This window comes from Sphaerodactylus townsendi, linkage group LG04 (assembly GCF_021028975.2).
Source record: "Sphaerodactylus townsendi isolate TG3544 linkage group LG04, MPM_Stown_v2.3, whole genome shotgun sequence".
Classification (NCBI taxonomy): Eukaryota; Metazoa; Chordata; class Lepidosauria; order Squamata; family Sphaerodactylidae; genus Sphaerodactylus; species Sphaerodactylus townsendi.
Genome location: NC_059428.1, coordinates 5,231,564 through 5,256,616, shown reverse-complemented (window position 1 = coordinate 5,256,616; position 25,053 = coordinate 5,231,564). Strand labels below are relative to the sequence as shown.

Below are 25,053 nucleotides of genomic sequence, written 5' to 3'. Positions count from 1 at the left end.
AGCCAAAGCTCACAAGCTTAGTACAGATGACATCAGTGCTTCGATCCGGGTCAGAAAAGATGATATGAAGAAGGGACAAGCAAAATTAGGAAGCAGATGTACAACGTGCAACATCTGAGGCAGGAAGCTTCGATACTTGAACGTTTCTACCCCCAAAATCTTGTTGCTAGTGGAATCCATCTAAAAGTTCCCAAACTTTTTCGGGCTGCTGCGCCGTTGGCTCCCAGGCCACATTCTTAGTGGCCCCCACCCCCCGCTACTGCAAATTCAAGACAACGTCTAACGCTGTAAATACAAGTCTGTATTTCACAAAGTAAACACGCCCTAGTAAAGGTAAACCAATTTCTTGAGCTATGTATTGTTGAAGGCTTTCACGGCCAGAATCACTAGGATGCTGTGGGTTTTCCGGGTTGTATGGCCGTGTTCCAGTAGTATTTTCTCCTGACGTTTCACCTGCGTCTGTGTCAGGAGAAAATAAAAACTCACAGCATCCTAATTTATTGAGCTGTTGGAGCAACATGAAAGGGTGTGCTTGCAGCTCACCAGTTATGTCTTCCCAGTTTTAATGGGATGGAGGTGCTTCTCAGCATCAGGCTGCAAGACGTTTCCCCTCTCCCCATTTTCCTTTCCTCCTTCCCTTTCCTGTCCTTGGTCTTCCTTCCTTTTCCTTCTTCTCTTTCCCTCTTGTTCAGCGAGGGTTGATTTAGTTTGCCTTCCCAGTTTTTATCCCCCGTTGAAGAGCGGAACAGAGAATCAAGTGAGGTGGGTGGGGCTGAGAGAGCTCCGAAGAACTGTGACTAGCCCAAGGTCACCCAGCAGGAATGAAGGAGTGCAGAAAAAATATCTGGTCCCCCAGATAAGAGTCCGCTGCACATGTGAAGGAGTGGGGAATCAAACCCGGTTCTCCAGATTAGAATCCACCTGCTCTTAACCACACCACCACTCTGGCTCTATAGCAGTGGATATAGTGAGTATATAACCTACAAAAATCTTTGCCATTTTATTTTTCTTTACAACACCAGAAGATGTAAAATTCTGTTGAATTTGCCTGAATAAAGATCTGTGCCTCCCCTTTTTAAAAAGTAAATGGCAGGTGTTACACAGAGGGTGTTTAACAAAGACACATATTTTTGAGAAGTCCATCCTCAACATCCAATTGCAGCATGTAAATAATTGCATCAAGGGTTTTAAGGCAGGCAGAGACCGACTCCAAATACAGCCAGGTTGGGAAGGTACGGAAAAGGAAAGGCTATTCTCGGCATAAAGCTAACGGCTACAAACTATTTTCACTCAATCATTTTAATTCCGAGTCATCAAGGGAATTTGACAGCGCTGTCCGAAAGGAGGCTGCAAGTCAGGTAAAAGCTTTCTTGGCTCCGTGCTCAAGATAACTTTCGCTGTGCTTTTCTTAGGTGTCACTATGCGTCCGCTGATTTAAGTTTCTTGTTTGAAGGGAAGAGTCTCACTGGGCTGTGAGAGGGAGGCAGTGGAGTGAAATGTGAACTCACTTCTACCACCACCACCCCCGCCTCACACATAAATGGTCAGAGTAAAGGACAATTAAAACGCAGTTGATGAGCCCAAAATGACATAGAAGGAGGAGGAGGAGGAGGAGGAGGAGGAGGAGTAGTTTGGCTCCTGCAGGAGACTCAAAGGGGCTTACAATCTCCTTGCCCTTCCCCCTTCACAACAAACACCCTGTGAGGTGGGTGGGGCTGAGAGAGCTCCGAGAAGCTATGACTAGCCCAAGGTCACCCAGCTGGTGTGTGTGGGAGTGTACAGGCTAATCTGAATTCCCCAGATAAGCCTCCAGAACTCAAGCGGCAGAGCGGGGAATCAAACCCGGTTCCTCCAGATCAGAGTGCACCTACTCTTAGCCACTGCTCTTAGCCACTACGCCACTGCTGCGATGAGCCAAAGTGGACCTCTTTTCAACAGGCATTTAAATGCTGGCAATTGGACCAAGAGGCCATCTGTGGCTACTAGCCATGCTGACTAAAGAGGACTTATGGCGTTGGCCTTCTCCTGGACAGCAATGAGTCCACAGGGGATGTGCAAAGTCCAGTAAGCCCAGACAAGAGATGGTTTGGAGCAGCCAGGGCCTCTGCAGGCTCTACTACTACGCCACTAAACAATGCTTTGAGCCAATCAAAAAGCTCTGTTTAAGGCCCAGGATGGCCAGCCAGAGATGCTACTGGTTCTGGTGGGTTTTCTGGAAGCAGTTGAATCCGGCCGTGAAAGCCTTCGACAATACAGAGATGCTACTGTTCACTCATTATCTTGCCCCAAGTGCTCATAGCAGAGAGGCAAGAAATGCTGATTTGGGAGGAGGGGTATGATAGCTGCAGACAATTCCGCAAATATATAATTCAAGCACACATTTTTAACTGTGGCAGCTAACCAGTTTCCCAGTTCCATCATCATTTGCCTTTCCTGAGAAGGCACCAATTAGCAGAGTGTCGGAACAGCTTAATGCAGGAATGTGAGATTCCAAAGGGAGTATTGCTGTGTCCTACTGATATTCCAGGGAGATTAATAAAAAATTGAGCCTGGAGTACTGGGCGGGTCAACCAGATAAATTAATTCCCTAATTGTGCAACTGCCTGTCAGGCTGTACGCACACAGACAATAAAATTTAAAAATGATACTCTCAACTGGTTTTGCAAATTTCGGCACGCTGGGAGATACAGCTTCTTGTTTGCAGAGTGAACGGTTCTTTTAACCACTTATGTCTCTCCCTTTCCAGCTTAAAGAGACAGGCAGGATTCTTCCTTGACATAAGTGTATGTCTTGCAGCTGGAAATGCGAACATCCAGGTTAAAAAAGGGGTAAGAAGTCAAGTTTTCCAATGCAGAGTTGTTAGCAGCTGATCAGCCAAAGAGGTTCCCAATTTTGGATTGGGAGATTTCCGGGGTTGGAGCCTGAGGAGTCTCAGCAAGGGGTAACGCCACATAGTCCACCCTTCAAAGTAGCCCCTTCTCTAGGGGAACTATCTCTCACTGTAATTTAGAGATCAGGTGTCATTTCAAAAGATCTCCGGGACCTGTCTGAATGTCGCCAACCCTACCTGGGGACCTATGATCCAGATCCACATAGTTGTTTGAGGGTGTTGATATATCTTCTACAACTGCAAAGGTTCTCTTGCATACCAGGTTAGAAAAAATTCACCCAGCCAGGGGTCAAGATAGGTGCTGTGGCTCACTGACAGAGTATTTTGCATGCAGAAGGCCCTGGAAGGTTCATTTGAAGGGACTTGGTAGACAGAGCCAATCAAAATACCTGCAGGACCGCATCTCCCCATATTGCTCCATGAAGTCCTTCCACTCATTGGAGGAAAACCTGCTGGTGTTCCCTGGCCCAAAAGATATCCGGCTGACTATCCTTTACAGTTCTGGCCCCCACCTGGTAGAATAGGCTGTCCAGTGAGATCAGGGCCCTGTGGGACCTAAACTGTTTCCGCAGGGCCTGTAAGACGGGGCTATACCACCGGGCTTTTACATCTAGCCAGCCAGGTTGAATTGAAAATATCATCGTTATTGGCCTCCCATGGGAACAGAAAGGGGGGGAGGGGGCTGCCATCAGGTGTTTATTTATGGTTTTGGATTATTGTTGTTTTTATGCTGTTTTTATGCTGTTGTTGTTCACTTTTCACATATGTGTTTGTTTACCAGGGAGTATCTGGGGTTTTGTTTGTTCATTGTGTCTTGCACGCTATACCCATTGCCCTTTGCTGTGTTGTCAAACAAAAAAACAGGCTATTGGGTAGCTCAGAAAAGACCGAGAACTACTGACTTGAAAGGTTGGAGGGGTCACAGGACTCATGTGGCGAAAGGCAACTGGGTAGGTTTAACTCCCAATAAAACCATACCTGGCGAAGGGAACTCTGACTCTCGAAAGCTTATACCCTGCAAATCTTGTTGGTCTCCAAGGTGCTACCGGACTCAAATAAAATCCAAGTGTGACATCGCTCTCTGGAGGAAGGGGTTCTATTTAATGAAAATATGGGAACCAATTTTTATATGAGAAATGCATTCTTAAAGCAGGCTTGTTAAAATGGATTCCAATTTTAAAAATAGAAGTAAAGGGACGCATAAAAGGTGAATGAGTCAAGGGCTATTTTACACTGGGAATGGGGAGGGGAGACTTAAAGGACAATGCAGTTATTAAAGAACTCAACCTCCCAAATACGCCACGCAAAAGTATCAACGTTCAGATTTTTACCTTCTTTTTTTTAACAGGCTTGTATCCTAACATAAAACTTCCCCAAGTTTATACCTCTGTATTTATTTAAACTTTTCCATAGCGTGAAGCAACATTTCTCATATTTCAAGACGGGGTGTATTCCCTCCGTATGACCTCACTTGGAGAGAATTTACACATTAATGTAACCAATTACATCAACAGGTCTTTTTCTTTTTCTTTTGAGGATCAAGAGGGCAGAAGCCTAAAGGAGAAACCTGGAAATTAAACTCTCGTTTTTGTTGTTGTTATCTTCATCCAGGGAAGTGACATAATATTAAAGCAAACTCCACATTCCAAAACAAGGGTGGTTTGAAATACAGATTTAGCCACTGAAATTCAAAACACTAGCAAAATCCAAGTGAAAGACATAGAGATCACACAGTGATCACTGTGAGGTGGGGAAAGCATTTCCTGATCTATTCATTGTAATCTGGGTTTATAAAAGTTTAAGGACTGTCCCGCATTCTCTTTATTTCTGCCTCAAAATTCGTGTTTCATTGGGATATTTTTTTTAAGTTCTGCACGTGCTTTGGTCCCTCTAGTGCCGTGGTGGCGAACCTTTGGCACTCCAGATGTTATGGACGACATTTCCCATCAGCCCCTTCCAGCATGGCCAATTGGCCATGCTGGAAGGGGCTGATGGGAATTGTAGTCCATAACATCTGGAGTGCCAAAGGTTCGCCACCACTGCTCTAGTGGTCAATTCAACATCACACCAGATTTTATCAAAGGTAAAAAGCTGCTGCTTAAAACAGCAGGGAAATAAACTAGATTTAATCTTCTGCTATATTGAAGAGACCACTAGCAGGCGTAGAACACACACGGAACTTTAAAATGAAAGAATCAGGAACTTCCCAGCAAGGGGAAAAAAGGAGGAAAAGGCCTAAGACAAACCATAAACTTTCATGTTGTTTACTGTTCCCATTCCTTCACAGCAACTATGACAGACACCCAATCAAAACAATTGTGTAAATTCAATGGATTTGGCTCAGAGATCTCCTCTCCCAGCTTGAAGAGAATTCATCACCTTTATTTGAAGGAAAACAGAGTTTTGCTCAATTGTTGGAACTGAAGTGCAAGAAAGCAGATGAACTTCTGACTTTGGGAAACACCAGGAGTGAATGGCAAAGACAAATGAATAACGACAGCCACCCTGGGCCATAAGACAATGTTGGGGAGAGGCTCGGCCTCTCAGCCTTGTCTGATGGTCCTCCAGGGTAGATAGTCAGGGCTTGTGCAAGACAAGATGCAGGCTGAGGTGAACCACGGGTCTGATCCAACAGGGCTCTTCTTACATCCTTATGGCTAGTCCTAGGAAGCTTATCATAAACAGTGATAGCCGTCTTTTAGAATAATTGAAATTGTCAAAGGGCTGAAGACAGTCAGCATGTCCCAGCCAACTCTGTTTCTATGATTCTGTGACAAAGGTGTGGATGACCCACATTTTTGCAGTTTTGGGTTGCTCACTGTTCAAAGCAAAATCTGTACACTACTTTACAATGTTAATATCACATTGCTGACATCAAGGACCATCAATATGTCCTTCTGCTTTTGGTCTTCAAAGAGAAGTGAGCTTCTGGCTTGGGGTTTTACATTACATTTGTCAGCCTCAATCTTTTTTCTTATTTATCTATTGATTATTTCAATTTATATCCCACCTTCCCCTGCAGGGCTCGCAAACAATAAAACAATAAAAACACCATAACAATAACACAGTAAAATCAAACAGCAATAGCAGCAACAGATCGCAAAGACCCAATGTGATGCCTCTCTTTCATTTACTTCTTTGCCAGGATGCAAATGCCAGAACCCAACACCATCAGCAATCCAAAATGGCGAGCTTGGGCTATTTTGCAAAAATAATACCAGTTTTCATGATTGGCCAAAAAAATCTGCTTTCCCTTCCATCAAAACAAATTATTTTGTCACATCTGACCTGATAAACAGTTCCTGTCAGTTCAAAAGCTTCCACGTTTTGCGTCATCTTGATTGACCCTAATTTATTTATTAATTATATTTCTACCCCGCCCAGCCTGAGCCGGGCACAGGGCGGCAAACAATAATAATCAATAAAACATTAAAATTCCAATAACAAATAATTTAGTTCTAAAATTACGTACATACCTAAAGATGGCTATTTCAATAAGAGTCCCAGAACCCCAACCTAATAATCTGCACCATCCCTCATTCTGATTTAAATCCTTTTACTGTAAAATTTCAGGAGTGGGGAGGAGACGGAAAATTGCGCAATAAATGCGCAAGATGGAAATTGGGAAGGCCGGAAAATACGGACTAATGGAGACCTTAATCAAAAGCCCAGTGGAACATCTCTGTCTTACAGCCCTGAGGAACTGATTACGGTCCTGCAGGGCCCTGTTGTCATCCAACAAGAGAGTTCCACCAAGCTGGAGCCAGTGTCAAAAAAACCCCTGGTGCTAGTTGAGGCCAACTAATGTCATTGGGGCCAAGGACCACTGGGAGGTTACTACTGGAGGACTGAAGTATCCCCTGAGGGCAATATGGGGAGATGCAATTTCAAGATATGAGGGCCATGGACCACTCAGAAAGGTCAGAACCAAAACCTTGAACACTATCCAGAATTCCCCTGGTAGCCAGTACAGCCGGTATAGTATAGGTGCAATATGCTGTCTCACTGTTGTCCCAGTCATAAGTCTTGCCACCACATTCCGGACAATTTTAATTTCCAGATCAAGTGTAGGTCCACGTAGAATGAGTTACAGTAATCCAACCTGGAGGTGACCACTGAATGGATCACTGTGGGGTCAAGTTGTCTACCCTGTCAAAGATGGTTAAAGGCCACTTTGGCCGTATGTGTGGGCTGGACCTCCATTAATAAGGAGGACTATTAGGTCATATCCAGGCTCTTGACAAGGGAGGCAGGTGTTAAAGCTACCCTGTCAAGTTATGGCAGCTGGAAACCCTCCACCAGTGTCCCCCGACTCAGTCACGGGACCTCCCTTTCCATTGGATTGTGCTTCAGTCTATTCTTTTCAAACCATCCAGTCACAGCTGCCAGACCACAGAACCAATACCTCAGGGGCAGCAGTCGGCTGGCCTTCCACCAACCCAAAAAAAGCTGGGTTTCATCTGCATATTGAAGACAACCCAGCCCAGAGCAACAAACCAGATGGCCCAGGGAGCGCATGTAGATATTAAACAAGCTCTGACCTGGATAGCACAGGCTAGAGTGTACTCAAAGCAAAGCAAGGCCAGCCTTGGTTCGTATTTGGATGGGAGACCACCAAGGAGTCAAAGTGTCCCTAGGCAGGCAATGGCAAACCACCTCTGCATATCTTCTGGCCAGAGCTGGATGGCCCAGACTAGCCCAATCACACCAGCTTTCAGAAGCTAAGAAGAGTAAGCCCTCATATTTGGATGGGAGACCATCTACGAAGTCCAGGGTCACTACACAGAGGCAGGCAATGGCAAACCACCTCTGAATCTCTCTTGCCTTAAAAACCCTTTGGGCCATAAGTTGACTGTGACACGACAGCATATTTCACAACCATAATTATTAAAAAGTTATCACATGGATTTTGTTTTGGATTTTGAGTGGGCAAATAAGTTAGGTTACTACTTTTCCTCCCTACTTTATGTTTACAGTCCAGTCTTGTCTCCAGTGTGCTCACAGCATGCCAAAAAACACCAACCCTCAAAACAAAGAGGTTGTCTGCCTGTAATGAGCATACCCCTCACGCGACACATAAAATAACCCACTGTATCTTCCCAGAATGTTCTTTTTGCTACACAATTGTATAATATTGATAGTGATAAAATACCTGTGCAATGTTTTTGTTGAGAAGATAGACTCCGTACTCAAACTGCAGTTTCTCTCCTCCTTTTGGATTCAGAGGAAATCTGAAATGGAAAGAGAATAAAAGTACATTGAAGTAAGGCCGTCAATCAACTTTAAGCATTCTCCATTCTCCCAAGAGCCATGCCAAAGTCATTTGCAAGATTTACTCAGTTGACAAGAGAGCTCGTGCACACAAGCTATTTCGACCAACCCCAAATGGACAACAGATTTAGCTAGATCTGAAAGCAGGAATAATGTGGATTCCCTAAAGGGGCAGCTCTCAACCTTTTAAGATGATGAAGAGTTTGGATTTATACCCCCCTCCCCTTTCTCTCCTGTAAGGAGACTCAAAGGGGCTCTCTTTTCCCTTCTCCCTCACCACAACAGACACCCTGTGGGGTGAGTGGGGCTGAGAGAGTTCCGAAGAACTGCGTCTAACCCAAGGTCACCCAGTTGGCATATGTTGGAGTGCACAAGCTAATCTGGCTCACCAGATAAGCTTCCACAGCTCAAAGTGGCAGAGCAGGGAATCAAACCCGGTTCTCCAGATTAGAGTGCACCTGCTCTTAACCACTACACCACGCCGGCTCTCTAGTGCGGTGACCCACAAGTCCAACATTACTTGGTGTCGTGGGCCAGGCCTCAGCTAGTGAGGAATCCTCAGAGGAAGAGAATTGTCAGGGGGACGCAGTCTCCCCAAAGCCCCAACTGAATGATGTCCTAGTTCAACCATCGTTTCAGCAGCAGGAGGGAGACGTAGCTCCGCAGCAGGAAGCTGACCAGCAGACAAACTGGGAGAAGGAGGTCAGGGTGCCTGCAGAAGCTCCACACACCCCTGATCCTGCTGCAGCTGCAGAACCCAGAACTAGTAGCCCAACCAGCTCACCTGAACCACTCAGGGAACGTCAGATTCATGGCCGCAGGGAGTTACTGGCTAAAAGACGCAGCGCAAGAGAGACGCCACATAGAGCATGCTGAGTTTCCTCAGGATGAAGACAAGGTGAAAGAAAAGTGTCATAAAAGGTGTGGAAAAGCTAGCTTTGGGCAAGCGACTTTGCAGACAGTCTGTGCCATTTGCCACTGCCGCTTCGTCGACTGCTATTCACTCACTTCTCAACCCTTCGACTGGACTGACTTACCTGGACTGTGCTTATGACCTTCAGCAAGATCTCCAGACTCCACCTTCCCCCCAGCTCAGCTGTTGCCTCACGTTGAAACTTGATCCCCTCCCTGAGCTCGGCCAGGCTCAGCATACTTGATAGGGTGACCCATCCAGGGCTGGCCCAAGAGGTTATGGGGCAGCAGGTAAACTCTTGACCTTGGGCCCCATCTAGTTCAGCATTCTATTCTCTACAGTGGCCAGACAGATGTTTCTGAGAAGCAAAGGAGCACTGCACTAATGGTGCATCTGCCCCCACTAGGAACCCCAAGCAAGTGGTTTTCTGATACACACAGCCTGGGCAGGAGGAGGTTTCATTCCAGTCTATGACCACCCCCTCCTTCTTCATGACTTCCTCTACTCTCCCCTAAGATGATAAGAAACTCATTCTAGGAATGGGCTGTTGAGGCCTTTCCTGGTTGGGTGGCAGGGGTCTGCTAGTTTTCGCTCCTGATGTTTCCCCTGCATCTGCGGGGTGGCATCTTCAGAGGCATGCCACAGTAAGATGGGTTTCTCCCCGTGATACTATGACCTGGGCTGCAAATTTCCTGTGATGTTTTAATAAGGATGCTAATAAGAGCAATTAGCTGGGTCCGTTGGGGTACCATGACTGGTGTGCTATCTCCAATGATGTCAGCCCTTGCCACGCTTTCTGTCTTGTGCCTGTCTCTTCTCATTCCCCCCTCCCTGCTATGCTTCTGTTTGTCTGCTTTGCTTCTTCCAGGCCTTATTAGACACCTGCTGTTGTAGCTCCGTCAGTAATGTGGAATGCAGTAATGTGGAATGCCTGGTGGGTGGAGGTGGTTTCTTCTTCCAACAGATTGGAGGGGTGCCAACAATCCACACATGAACAGATCTGTCCATGTAATACATGCTCTTGACCATTATGCCATGTTGGTTCTCCAGAGGTGGGTCGTCATTGGCTGCCTCTACATAGCAACCTTGGGCTTCCTCGGTGATCTCCCATCCAAATATTAGCTAGTGCCAACTCAGATTGGCCTAGCTCGAGCTCTTTAGGTTTCGAAATAGTAACTGAGTGCCATCGAGTGGCAGCCAACCCCATGGGCTTTTCTAACCGAGAGGAGATCACAGGTGGTCTGCCCTTCCTTCCATCTGCATACTGATCCTGGTATACCTGAGCAGTCACTCATTCAAATACTGACCCTGCTTAGCTTCTGAGCACTGATGAGATGAGGCTAGCCTGTGCCATCCAAGTTCGGGGAAAAGACAGAGGTGGTTTGTCACTGCCTGCCTTTGGATAGCAACACAGAAACACCCAAGTACTAACCAGGGCCAACCCTGTTTTAACTTCTTCAATCTTCATCAGGACCTCAGGCATAAGTGAATACCAACATTTTACTATAAAGAATGGCTATAGGTATACTAGGCAGCAGCACCAAATTGATTTCTTTCCCACAGCTAAGCAGGTCTTCTCCTGTCCAGAAAGGAGATAGGAGAAAAATCCATGTAGCGCTGCTTTCACAATACTAGAAGGGTGAGACACATCTAAAAATCCCAGCCATCTGGTCATCTCATCTCCCAACAGCCAAGTCCTGGTGTGAAGAGAGTGAGGGAGAGTCATGAGTAAATCCCCGTACCCTGTATGTATATCATCAGAAAGATCTTTTTGAAGAAAAGCAGAATATAATTTTTTTTAAAAAGACCAGCAACCTTGCCCCAGATATGTAGCTAACCCTCTCTTTCATAGAACAGCGGGTCAATGTATAAAAGTCTACTACAGATGCTTCAAAGATGGAAAGCCAAAAGTGGTCAGAATTAAACCCCAAATGTGATGACTGCCCCTCTGAAGGAAAAAAAATGATCACAACATGTTTGAGAAGAGGAGGGCTGACTTGGAAGAACCCAGATTGCACTCCACTGAAGCGCGTCTTTCCTTCTCCAGAACTGAGCCAAAAGAAGCGAGTTCAGAACACTGATAGCAAATGCATCCAGCTGAACTCAACTAAGGACGGAGCCTTCTTGGCTCTGGCCCCAGCCGGGTGGAATGCTCTGTCCAATGAGACCAGGGCCCTGCATGACCTCTCTCAAGTCTGCAGGGCCTGTAAGATAGAGATGCTTCACCAGGCTTACAGCTGAGAGCAGCAATGGGGGTTGCTCCCATCTCAGCTGGCCTCCCTTCCTTTCTGTTCTGCATTGTGGACTAGGGGAGCTAAGAGGGGTGTTTTTGCTAGGGGAGCTAAGAGGGGTGTTTTTGCTAGGGGAGCTAAGAGGGGTGTTTTTTCAATTGACCCACCCTGGTTGGATTTTAAGCCATTGTTGTATTGTAGATGTTTATACTGCATGCTTTCAATGAAATGCTGGAAGCCACCCAGAGCCCGCTTTGGAAGGAAGAGCAGGTTATAAATCTAAATAAATAAATAACAACAATAAAAGTCAGCAACTCAAGGCTTGGGTGGACTGGCAGCCTCGATGTAACCAAGAAACCTTCCCTGCACTAACCTCTGGAGTGGTTTCCTCACTTAAAATCCCCAGGCTTACATTTTATCATTTGTGGCTTTTATTTAGCCAAGAGATGAATTGGCAAACATGCGTGTAGCACTTTTCAGAATTGAGAGGGCAGACAGCCCGCGGGAAGCAATGGGGCCAGAAAAGGGCTCAGTTGACAGCCTCTCTTTCGATAGTAGCTGTTGCTTTACCCCCAATAAAGAATATCTGTGGGTCTATTCTTACGAGCTAAATAAATAAATCAAACCACTTTACCTAAGTGGTCACTTATCGTATTCATGTTCAACTCCCCAGCAAAAAGTTAGGACTCATATCTGATCTTGCAGGATGTGTTGTATTGTTACAATTCGTATAATATTTTCGAACGTTTGCAAATGAATTCGTCATGGTGTTAAGGATTCGCCCATTTGACTTTAGAAACTTGATGAGAAAGGTTTAAAGCGTCCAAGAGGTACTAAATCCACACTGGGCTCATATTGTGAGGTATGTCGTAATTGGGAACAGGTGGATGCGTCTTATAGCGAATCAGACCCTTGGACCATCAGGACGGTCTTGTCTGTTCAGGCCAGAAGCCGCTCTGTAGGAAAGGTAGAGGTCTTTCTCATTAACTGCTGCTTGCTCCTTGACCTGGATGTGCTGGGGATCGAACGTGGGACCTTCGCAGATGCTCTACGACTAAGCCATGGCTATATACCCCTTGCATTACAAGAATCACACCACTGGCCCATCAACATCAGTATTGTCCACTCAGACTGGCACCAGCTCTCCAAAGGCATGTCACCTATTGCCACATCCTTTTAACCAGACATGGTAGGGAATGAACTTGGGACCTTCTGCGTCCCAAGCAGATGCTTTACCACTGAGCCAAGGGTCCTCCCTATGGAACAGAGATGTTTCTTGACTTGACTATTACCTCTGGCCTGAACCCACTAGCCAAACAAGCTGCACTCTCTCTCTCTCTCTCTGCTTCAGCCCCATATCTCTTATAACAGGTAAATGATAGACATGGTTTATGGCAGTGATGGCAAACCTTTTCGAGACCAAGTGCCCAAATTGCAACCCAAAACCCACTTATTTATCGCAAAGTGCCAACACGGCAATTTAACCTGAATACTGAGGTTTTAGTTTAGAAAAAACGGTTGGCTCTGAGGCACGCGTTACTCAGGAGTAAGCTTAGTGAAGCAACTGTGCAACGTTTTCAACAGGTGAATCACGATTCTAGGAGGGTTTGCTCAGAAGCAAGTCCCAATGCCAGCTACCGAGCTTACTCCCAGGTAAAGGATCGTGCCCAGGCCAGCCTATATGTGTGTGTGTATGGGGGCTGATTTTCCACCCCTCCTCCCACATGATGAATCCTCTGGCGCTGAGTGTCTAGAGAGGGGTTTGAGTGCTAACCTCTGGCACCTTGCGCCATAGGTTCGGCCACCACTGGTTTATGGGGTTGCTCTAAGGATCACTGAGAAAACTCCAAAAGTACCATGCAGACGCTAGATATGACCCTCCAGAGGATGTCAGAATAGGCTTCTTGGGCTGGTTCTTCAAGGTCAAGGCAGCTGGCAGACCTGCCGAGGTCAGGCCAGCCAGGGATGTGTTGATGTTCTTTGGTTCCCCTCCCAAACTCAAGATTTTGTGACCTTTTTGAACTTGAGTCGCTTTAGAATATGGAACTCACTCCGAATGTTCAGTTTAGGTGAGGAGCAAAATCCAGCTCTGCATTAAGGTTTGCCCAGATTACAGAACTTAACTCATTATTTATTTGTCTATTCATTGATTTCATTCGACATGTATGCCACCTTTCCCCTTGCACGCTCAGGGGTGGCTCCCAGCAAATATGGTAAAATCAGAGTTAAAGCAAACCATTATAAACCCAGATGGCGACTACGCAATTTTGCAGCCGCCCTGAGTCCTGTGGGAGAGTTGACGGGATATAAATGTACAGAATAAAAATAAATAAAATAAACAAACATTAAAGCAATAAATTCCCATAATTAACAATGTAGAAATGAGACGCTGAGAAAGGAGGGAGAGAAAAGATGGGAAAAGGGAAAGCCTGTTTGAGTGGTAAACCGTCAACATCCAGACTATACCTTTAAGCAATTCCTCTTACAGCAGCCGAGGGGTGTGGGGGGGGAAATACATTATTTCTTAGAAGAGCCATTAAAGTCCAAGGTTAAAACAGATGTCATTACAGTATAACCAAACTGTCAGGGTCTCGGTTTTTACAATGCTTCAACTCTTAATGGGTCACTTCAAGTGGAGGAATATAAAATCACTCCAACCACTATATATCTAAACTCGCCTTACTTAATAGATCTATAAATTCAAGCTGTCTGCAGAGCAGGAAAATAAAACACACTTTTTTTCCTTTGACAAAAAAAAAACACACCATGCCAAGAGATACCCGAGCACACGGCTGTCGTGAGCAAGGTATACCTCACAAGGAATTCGCTTCAGGATCTGCCAAGTTACTTTATCCAACTGTAGCAGGATTTGGACTATAAAAAGGATTCGGTTACAATTAACAGCACAAAGTTCATTCAAGCCGGACCATAAAGATGCCCTTTAAAACACACCACGCAATTTGTCACACAATAGCATTTCATTAAGTTTTTTGGGGGGAAGGGGAGCTATATATCTGCTACGAGGAGTCAGGGAACCTTCAACCGAGCTACACAGCTTACAGGGTTCAGCAATTTTGTTCGAAGTTTCATTTGAAGGGAGATTGACATCACTAAGACAAGGCTCAGAACCATGACCCGGCAGCCCCACGGTTACTTTTCTGGGATTTTATCCCTCCATAAACACTAAAGGGGAAGGGGGATATTTTAGGTTTTTTTAAAAGTTTCAGCATGCCAGCGTTAATGAAGCACTCTGGGGGGTAAGATTCAAGAAACATTTTCGAAACAATAAAACACACACACACACCCCAATGATCTTTCCTACAAATTGGTCTCTTCCCAGTCAAGAGTTCCAGAGCATGACCCCTTAACCAGCCAGCTGCCTCTCACAGTGAGATCTTTGCACCAATGGGTCCACCAAAGATCTGTGGGGAGAGGAAGGGAAAGGAGTTTGTAAGCCACCTTCAGTCTCCTTAAAGGAGACAGATGGGCATAAATCCACACTCTTCCTCCTCTTCCTCCTTCTTCTAAAATGAGGTTCTGCCGCTTCTTGCAGGGTCAGAAGCAAACTTCTGAATTTAAGACTACTCCGGCCTTTTCCACACAAGCCGTTTACATCCTTTCCAGCCCACTAATGAAATGTTTCCCCCGTGGATGTCCACACGTTCCCAAGCACCTTTTACCTCATTCTTTTTTCCTGAAAACAGGAAAAATGAACTATGCTGGCACTTGCTAATAGCTGCAAGGGTAACAGCTGCATCCCACTGGAAAACTAAAAAAGGTCCTACCACAGAACTCTGGGAAGACAAAGCTAGAGAATATGCTACAATGGCCAAATTAACACATTTTGTAAACAGACAGTCAAAACAAGAGTTTGATGAGAAATGGGAACTGTATTTTTTATTTGAGGCTGAACTGATTATGTAAAAAAAAAATGATGATAATAAGATTGTTAATTTGTTAATGATTAACATATAAATAACTGATTATTAGATGCTTATTTCTGTTTTGGAATTAAAGATTAAAAGACAACAAATTTTAAAACTATAGGATGTTCTCTCTAAAAATGATATTCATACTATAATTTTAAGATCCAATGCATTAGAATATATGTAGATTATGGATAGCCGAATTTTTCCCCCTTCTTTCTCTTTTTCTATATTCCTTTTGTTCGTTTGTTTGTGAAGTGTGTATTTGAGAAAATTAATACAAATACTGTATTGTCAAAAGGGTTTCTGATTGAATCACTTGGGCCGCTATGGTTGTAGCTTTGGTTGTATGTGGTTGCAGCATTCTCTTCTGATGCATGTGAGTACCATCTGTGGCTGGCATCTTCAGAGGATCCTCTGAAGATGCCAGCCACAGATGCAGGCGAAACGTCAGGAGAGAATGCTGCTAGAACACGGCCATACAGCCCGGAAACCACACAGCACCCAAATACAAATATTATTTTTTTAAAAAAAAGAACTAAAAACTGTAAAATAAAACAAAAGGTTCATGAACCAAAATGTGAGAAACAGAAAAATCTAACAGCTGACTTTGCCTGAGAAGTATTTAGTGAAGCTAACAGGACCCAGCTCGGTCCTGTGTTTGCCGGGTAACGTCACTACCATGGCAAGCCTTCAATTACCATCACTCAAAATTTCAAGCTCAACATTGAGGGAAGTCTGAGAAGAATTTCCCAGGCTGCAGCTTAACGTAACAGCTGAAGATTACTATTAGCTACAGAGAACTGGGTAATCATCTCTAAGAATCGCCATTATCGCAAGCAGAAAAGGACACCTTTCGGCACCGGATGCTTCCACTACTAAGTTAACTTCTCTAAGTCCGTCATTTTCGGCTGGACAGAAGTTTCCCCTTCACCCCCTCATTTCATTTCGGAGCCTTGTGGTGATGTTATCAGGTTAATCTCAACCTGCTCAGCATCACGGGACAGCTTCGATATTTGAAAAGGCCTTAATGAGTCTCTGCAGGCTTCTGGGGGTCACTCAGATGTTAGCCGTTAAAGCAAAAAGCTAAAAGGATTGAGGTGCTCTTAAAAAAAAAGATTTCATATATTACAATTATTTTTCCTCCTCTTCAGATACAAGAGCTAGCTCTTCCGGGTTCAGGAGTCTAAACATCTTTATATTGCTAAAATCAGTGATTTATGACCTCCGATGTACTTCAAGAGATCTATCTCATATGTACCAATATGTTAGCGACGGGTTTTTTCGAATGTGCGGGTACAGTCACCTGCCTTTAATCCTGGCTATATTTTAAGCCTAGGGAAACGATTGATTTTTAACTGCTCCCACCTGGTCCTAATCGGACTTGGAAACATGTGGTTTAGATCCCAATTTCTCTCTAATCAGGCCCTCGGCCTGTATTTCAAGCCGAATTGACGGGACCCAAGCAGAGAGCTGCAGATCCACAAGTCTCCCCGCGCTATCGGGGAAAGATGGCCGAAAACGTAATGCTTCCAGTCACGTCTCGAGAAGAAAGGTTCTCGCCAGCTGAACGCTCCGGGCGCTCCAGGAAAGGATTAAGTTCCAATTCAAAAGCGAGAGCCGCCAGGTGAAAATGGTTAGAATGAGCTTGGGTCTCTTCGACCTCATGGATTCGGTATTGGCAGAGCATAAATGCAAAGACTGCTTTGTTCCACAGACAGACAGACAGACAGACAGACAGACAGACAGACAGACAGACAGACAGACAGACAGACAGACAGACAGACAGACAGACAGACAGACAGACAGACAGACAGACAGACAGACAGACAGACAGACAGACAGACAGACAGACAGACAGACAGACAGACAGACAGACAGACAGACAGACTGATTTCCATCTGCTGCCGCAAGACTTCTGAAGTACACATGAAGCTGCCTGACATTGAACTAGTCCATCCAAGTGAGTACTGGCTATTCAGACTGGCAGCTGCTCCCCACGGTCTCAAGAGGAGGTCCTTCTTATCCCCTACTGCCAGGCCCTTTAAATGGAAATGGCAGGGATTGGGCCCTTCTACATGGCAAGCAAATGCTCTACCACTGAGCCACGGCCCCTCTCCATGGCTCTCCAGATTCTCAGATAGATGGTCTTTCCCATCACCCTACTGCTTGGTCCTTTTTAATTGGCTATGCCAAGGATTGAACCACATGCCAAGCAGACGTTCTATCACTGAGCCACAGCCGCTCTCCATGGTTCTCCAAAGTCTCACACAGAGATCTTCCAGATCACCTTCTGCCTGGTCCTTTGAACTGGTGATGCCAGGGATAGAACCTGCAACCTTCTGTATGCTGAGCACAAACTCTTCCACTCAGCCACAGTTCCTCCCCTTAAGATAAACACAGATGAAGCTGACTTACACTGAATCTGACCATGGGTTAGTCTTGTCTACTCTTGACCGGCAGCCAGTCTCCAAGATCTCAGGACAATGTCACCTACTGCCTGCAAAACTGAGCTGTTCCGCCAGGGCTATGATTGAGGGCAGTGGCTGTATTGTATCCCTTCCCCTTTTCCATCCCCCTCTTTAAATCCCTTTTTTCTTTCCTTTTCCTCCCCACTCTGAGGTTTATAGGGGTGATTTATAGCGCCCAAAATGGAATTGTATTATAAATGCATATTGTAAATTTGAGCATCTGATATATTTGTTTTTTAATGTTTGCATTTTGTGCTGGGATGTTGTAAGCTGCTATACGCCTCTCTTGACAGGAATGGGCAGCCTAAAATTCAATATAACAATCAACGTTCCCTGTAAGTCGTGCGGCTGTGCAGACGCCATGCTGGTGCCGCGCAGATCGGGCAGCTGCCAGCAGAGGGAGCTCTCACAGGTGTCATTGTTCCACACAGACGTAGGGAATCCGCACAGTTCCCTCTAACTGTGGGACTATCGATAACAATAGTTGTACAGCTGGAGATGTCAGGGATTGAACCTGGGACCTTCGGCATGCCAAGCAGATGCTCTAACACTGAGCCATGGCACCTTGTCAGAACTTGCTCAGTAGATCGCAGCAGCAGGATGAGCCACTTGCCTACTTGATGCCTACCTTGGGTTGGTCAGAGTGAGGGAGCAGCTGATGTCAGATCACAGTTTGGTAGGCCTGGCTTTAAACCCCCATTTTGCAACTTGCTATGCAGGTCTGTTGCAAGGATGAAATGGAAGAGGGTCCTACTTTAAAAGGCTGTTGTACAGATCAGGAATGCGGGGGAGGGGGGGTCGCCTAGCTGTTGTGCCACTCATCTTGGACATCAGACGTAGCCTGCAGAGCATCCTTGTCAGTCCTGAAAGATGAGAGCTGAGGCTGGAGGTTTAGGCCCTCCAGTCTCTTGACTGTTGCCATGGAGCCACTGGGCCCAACCCACCACTCCCCATCTACATGGGAGTTTGGCAGGCCAGAGACTGCCCATTGTTTGTTGCCAATGTACTGTATGGGGAAATGGTCCACATTCACTTGGGCTGAGCAGCTTATCACCCTACTTCTTATCACAGGGAACCCAGATTTTTGTACGAATTACAACCATCTTTCCAAGTATTTACTCTGAAATTCAACCCAGAACTAGCAAAGACCCCCTGGATCAGCTTAAATTTGAGTCCAGTATGACCTTGGAGACCAACAGGAATTTCAGGGTATAAGCTTTCCCGTATTTATTTACTTCATTTATACCTCTCCTTTCTCTTCGATGAGGACCCAAGGAAGCTTACATAATTCTCCTCTTCTCCGTTATATCCTCACAACAATCCTACAAGGTAGGTTAGGCTGAGAATGTGTGATGAGCCCATGGTTACACAGCAAGCTTCTTTGGCAGAGTGGGGTTTTGAACCTCGGTCTCTGTGACTGACACTCTAACCACTACACTACACTTTTGCAAGCCAAACCGTCTTTCATCAGATAAATACAAGTAGGAATGGAGATTCCTTAACAAAGGAGTCAAAAGCTCAGACGCCAAAAACCTTGTTGCTCCCTACACTGCTACTGGACACAAATCTAGCTTTTCTACTGAAGAATAGCATAGCTATCCTCTTGAAACTATATATACAAAATCAGCATTTAAAAATGCACACATTTGAATTATAACAATGATAAAAGTGGTTGGACTCCGGGGACCTCAGCCATTTGACCTCATTGCCCTTGAAACCTGGAAAAACACAGGCCCACTTCAAGTTTACAAGAGAGCGGATATAGCCCAGATACCTAATCCTTAGAAAGGTCAGGGAGGTTAAAACCACTTAAGCCCCAAATTTAAACTCACTTGAAAACTGCTCTAATTCCTGATTAGCCGTCCTGATAACGGTGAGCGATTGCTCCGATTATGGAAGAATTTTACAAACGAGGGTTAAGTGGGCCGCAGACGTTATTTCTGGCTTGCACATGCCCTCCAGCCAGTTCTGCCGAAGCATACTGTTTCACTCACGGGAGACTTCAGAATTCCTGAGAGTAATTAATGCATGTTATCATTTTAGCCTTTTGCAAAAGAAGAAACGACTCGGGTTTCAACGGCACCTTCTGAACAGGGATAGGACTAACCTGAATCAATTTGCACAAAGAAGGATTTCCACAGGTACGCTATGAAACTGTGGCAGGCTGTACAGCCCTCCAGCAATTCAATGGGAGTGGCAGAGGGAAATCGCTGGATAGCCACGTGCTCTGACCCACGTGACTGTAAGGGGCGTGTCTGTTTCCAGGCTGTAACTATGCAGTCAGCAATTTGTGCCACCCTGCATGTAACACAAAATCCGCCATTTCCCCAACATGGAAATTTAATTTTATATCAGAAGCCACTGCGCTGGATCCTGACAGCTCTTCCTTGAGTGGAAGAGAGGGAAGTCATCCCGGGTTGATTCTCCTCCTGTGCGAAGCCCCACCCCATGTGGCATTTTCTTCATGTGGGTCCCACAATCTCCAGTCAGGCTGTCAGATAAATTTGCCTGGAAGTGCCAATGTTATTGTTATGACATTGGACTAGACCTGGAAAGACCCATGTTCGAAGCCTCACTCACCAAGAAGCTGAGTGAAATACCTTGGAGCAGTCAGTCTTGGCTATCCTACCTCACAGGGTTGTTGGGAGTGTAAAAGAGATGGCAGGAGACTCATGCACCCTGCCTTGACTTCTTGGAGAAATGGAACAAGAAGCACGTAAGAAAGAAATAGCCATGGGTATACGAGTCACTGAGATTTTAAAAATCATGATAAACATGGACTCTGCCCCCAAGAAACTGAGCAACGCAAACTTGTACTTTTCAGCTGAGATCCTCATAACCAACAGTCTGAAAAAAGCACAGTATGAGAAGAGGTAAACTGAATGAGTAAAGAAAACTGACTTGCTCTGAGTGTAAAACAAATTCAATGCGACTAAAACAGAGGCGCAGGCAAAGTTCAGTTGTGAGGTAGGTGGGGCTGAGAGAGTTCAGAGAGAACTGTCATTAGCACAAGGTCACCCAGCAGGCTCCAGGTGGAGAAGCAGGGAAACAAATCCAGTTCACCAGATAAGAGTCCGCTGCTCATGTGGAGGAGTGGGGAACTGAACTTGGTTCTCTATATTAGAGTCCACTGCTCTTAACCACTACGCCACACTGGCTCTCCAACAGATGATGACTAGAAGAGACCAACTGTCAAAGGCTTTCACAGCTGGAATCAACCAGCCACACTGGATAAGCTTTCGAGAGTCAAAGATCCTTGTATCTGTCGAAGGGAGCCTTGATTTTCGAAAGGTTATCTGCTGGAGATCTTGATGGTCTCGACAGCGCTGCTGGATTTGAACCTGCCTTCCCTGATGCAGCTCTCGCTGAGATTGCGCCTGTGTACACAACTCTCCCATATTCTCCAATCAGTCCAGGAAGCTCAGAAATACAAAGGTACATTTCACATCAGCTCTAGGGAGGAGTCGGCACTTTCTGTTCTAATAATAAAAATTTAAAATTGCCCACCAGGGCTCTCCAGACTTGACCCTACACCAGGTGTCCCAAGATGGGACCAGATCAGTGACCCAGTTTCCAGACAGCCCCCAGCTGGTCTTAACTGTTTGTCTTGCAAGCGGAAGCCTCGATCAACACATCAAACCTAATGCAAGTGGGGCAAAGCTTGTGGGTGGGGCTTCTTCAGGACCCCTTTTTAGCATCCCAGGAAATTAGGAAAAGGGGGACTTTAGCAAATCCAGGTCCAACTAGATTGTTTAATGTTTTTGTTAAAGATTATTCAGACTAGGGTGTTGTGGGTTTCCCGGGTTGTATGGCCATGGTCCAGTAGCATTTTCTCTAGAAACTCACAACAACCTAGTGATTCCAACCGTGAAAGCCTTTGACAATACATTATTCAGATTGTTAAATATAAGATGTAGGCAGATAGAAGATAGAAAGTCAGTAGAAAAGGAGTAGAAACTGTATTAGGCTCTGTAGCTGATAATCTTAATAATTAGACTATTGTTAGATAGCTTAACGTCATTATTTGGAATATGCTGCCACAGGAAGTGGTGATGGCCACTAACCTGGATAGCTTTAAAAAGGGCTTGGACAGATTTATGGAGGAGAAGTCGATCTATGGCTACCAATCTTGATCTTCTTTGATCTGAGATTGTAAATGCCTTAGCAGACCAGGTGCTCAGGAGCAGCAGCAGCAGCAGCAGGCCATTGCTTTCACATCCTGCATGTGAGCTACCAAAGGCACCTCGTGGGCCACTGCGAGTAGCAGAGTGCTGGACTAAATGGACTCTGGTCTGATCCAGCAGGCTCTTTCTTATGTTCTTATCGTATATGGGATGTTTTGTTTTTTCTAAAATATGTATAAGTTAGTTAGCTATAGGAAGGTAGAGAAATAGGAAAGACTTCAAGAATAACAAGTCACATTTACGATATTATGTGTTACTAAGGATGATTATAATGTTATCTGTATTGGAGACATAATCCTTTGGATCTATAAATATTTTTACAAATATTATTTTACAAATATTATTTTTTTAATGTAATTTTTAAAAAAAATTAAATTAAGAAGAGGCAAAATGCCCGCTCTGAGACTAATTCTAGCTGCTCTTTTTTCTTTTCCTTTTAAAGTTGACAGACATGTAAAATGCAGAACACACAGAGAGACTGCTGGGTGTTGTTACCTGCTGTTCCATCCAAATCCAGACTAATAAAATTATTACATGCAAGAACTGGTGAAACGGTTATGAAAGCCGCGTGGATTGAAGCAATATAGAACAGGGGGGAGGGGGAGGGAATTTCCATTAGGCGTCAGTTTCTCTAGAGTCGCGAATTTTGAAATCAGCTATAATTGGCCAGCTTTTTAGGATATAAAAGGAGAGGAAAGAGAAAAAAAGATTGGAAAGAGAAAAAGAGAGAGATGCTTATGGAACTGTGAAGACTTTTCAACTCAACAGTGCAGTATGTGATGGTTAGCGTGTCGGACTAGGTCGGAGCTAGGAGGCCCAGCTTCAAATTCTGACTTCTGCCATGGAAGCTCACTGGGGTGACTTTGGGCCAGTCAGTCTCTTCTAACCTTCCTCACAGGGTTGTTGTGAGGACGAAACAGAGAGAAGAGTTATGTAAGTCGCTTTGTAGCGATTTAAGAAATGCAGAGCATAAATGAAGTAAATAATAACTTCCAAAGAAAAATGATGTGTGCGCACAGCCACATTTTGCCACGGGATGGCAGTTTTTGAACTCCATAGGTGCTCCACAAGGACAGAAGTGGTGCCTTCAGCAATCATAACCGGAGAAGAGATTGATTCTGGATTCCTACATGTTATATGACAATGCTATAGCTCATGGCTGTGTGGGTGTTGGGTGCTGGGGGGTTGGGTGGGAGAGAGAAAGAGCCAGGAACCAGGGGCATACATTGAAAATGCTGGGGGGAAGAATTAGGACTAATAAAAGGAAACACTTCTTCACGCAACGTGTGATTGGTGTTTGGAATATGCTGCCACAGGAGGTGATGATGGCCACTAACCTGGATAGCTTTAAAAGGGGCTTGGACAGATTTATGGAGGAGAAGTCGATCTGTGGCTACCAATCTTGATCCTCTTTGATCTGAGATTGCAAATGCCTTAACAGTCCAGGTGCTCGGGAGCAACAGCAGCAGCAGAAGGCCATTGCTTTCACATCCTGCATGTGAGCTCCCAATGGCACCTGGTGGGCCACTGCGAGTAGCAGAGAGCTGGACTAGATGGAATCTGGTCTGATCCAGCTGGCTTGTTCTTATGTTCTTATGAGAGGATGGACCTCCAAAACATCCTATCTTTAACAGACTGAAGACTGTCTCTCTCTGAGGAGTCGAAATCCCATATCAGGTCTTCCTCTTTTCCTTCTGCCTTCAGTTTTAGCTCTATTGTCTTTCCCAGTGACTCTTGTCTTCTCCTGATGTGACCAAAGTATGACAGCCTCAGTTTAGTCATTTGAGCTTCCAGGGAGAGCTCAGGCTTCATTCAATCTAGAACTCACTGATTTGTCTTTTTGGATGCCCGCAATATCCAAAAAACTCTCCTCTAGCCCACGATTATTCAGCATCGGTATCGTACCTCTAAAGATGGTCAGCATGAGCAGACGATCACTTAGGATTGCTGCTCACACCAATTTCCAACTTTGCGGGCATTTCCAGAACAATTTACAAATTATCAGACGATCGGAATGGAAAGTAAAAAACAAACAGACCCACCCCCACCCCAAAGCGGCAGGGCCACTTTCTTAAGTAAACGTTCTGTATTTTATGAGGAGTTATTAAAAGGAAATACGGCAGAAACGGGTTGGTAAAACACTTGCTGAAAAGTCCTTTTCTTTGCAAGGCACATGCGGAGAGAGACGGAGAAATTTATGAAAGGACTTAAGTCTTGTGATATGACATCAACCGGCCGGCAGCATAAGACTGAAAGCCCGTCTCGCTGTTAACTTGATCACGAATCAGCCATTAAGGTATCCTAAAAGCTTCGGCACACGAGCCAAGCAGGCTGTAAGCTGGCTAGTAGCAGACAGTAATTCATACCATATTTCATATTTGTAGCTGGGGGGATTTGCCAGGGACAGACCCCCGCAGCCATCTCTTGCTAGCTTTATTGCCTGGTTCCAGCGCGGCCGTCAGCCTGCAAATATTTCACTTTGAGGCCTTCGCCAAGCCACTCGCACCACCCAGACACTGGCTGCTGCAGACCCAAATGTGGAAAAGCCTCGGAGAGTCTCTTGCTGCGCTAGCCACAGCATCGCTCACAAATTTGGCCCTATCGTTCAGATATGGCAGGGGTCCCCGACGTTCCTGAGCCTGTGGGAATCTTGAGAAGGGGTAATGAGTTCCATTTCAAAATGGCTGCCATAGGAGGCGGAGACAAACCTAAAATGGTTGCTGTAGGAGGTGGCGTTAAATGGAATATTTCCCTCCTCACACCACTGGGGAAGAAAGAAAGCCCGAAGGGGGAACGTAACCATACAGTTATTCTAATGAAAGGATGCTTGATGCTTCTCCTGATCCTCTAGTGAGGGCAGCAACTAAAAAGCAATTCCAAACAATGGCCCCCACCCACTTTGTGATAAGCTCAATGGATGCCAAGCACCAAGCACTGGAAGGCATCATGAATGCCTACAGAAAAGATGAAGTCTAATCATATTTGTGCCCTGAACCTTGGATGGCCCAGGCTGGCCTGCTCTGATTGGATCTCAGAAGCTAAGACAGGTCGGCCATGATTGGTACTTGGATGGGAGACCACGAAAAAAGTCCAAGGTTGCTATGCAAAGGCAGGCGCAGGCAAACCACTTCCATCCTTCACCGTAAGGCAGTTGCAACTTGATGGCA

The 25,053-nt window shown here is 45.3% G+C and overlaps 1 protein-coding gene across 1 annotated transcript in view; it reads right to left on the bottom strand.

The window, feature by feature from the left end:
- Nucleotides 1–25,053, bottom strand: part of UVRAG (UV radiation resistance associated) — a 108,612-nt gene that overhangs the window by 17,665 nt on the left and 65,894 nt on the right. Inside the window, exon 13 of the mRNA XM_048495116.1 lies at nt 8,043–8,121. Within this exon, the coding sequence (XP_048351073.1) occupies nt 8,043–8,121 (79 nt within the window). The remainder of the gene's footprint in view (nt 1–8,042; nt 8,122–25,053) is intronic.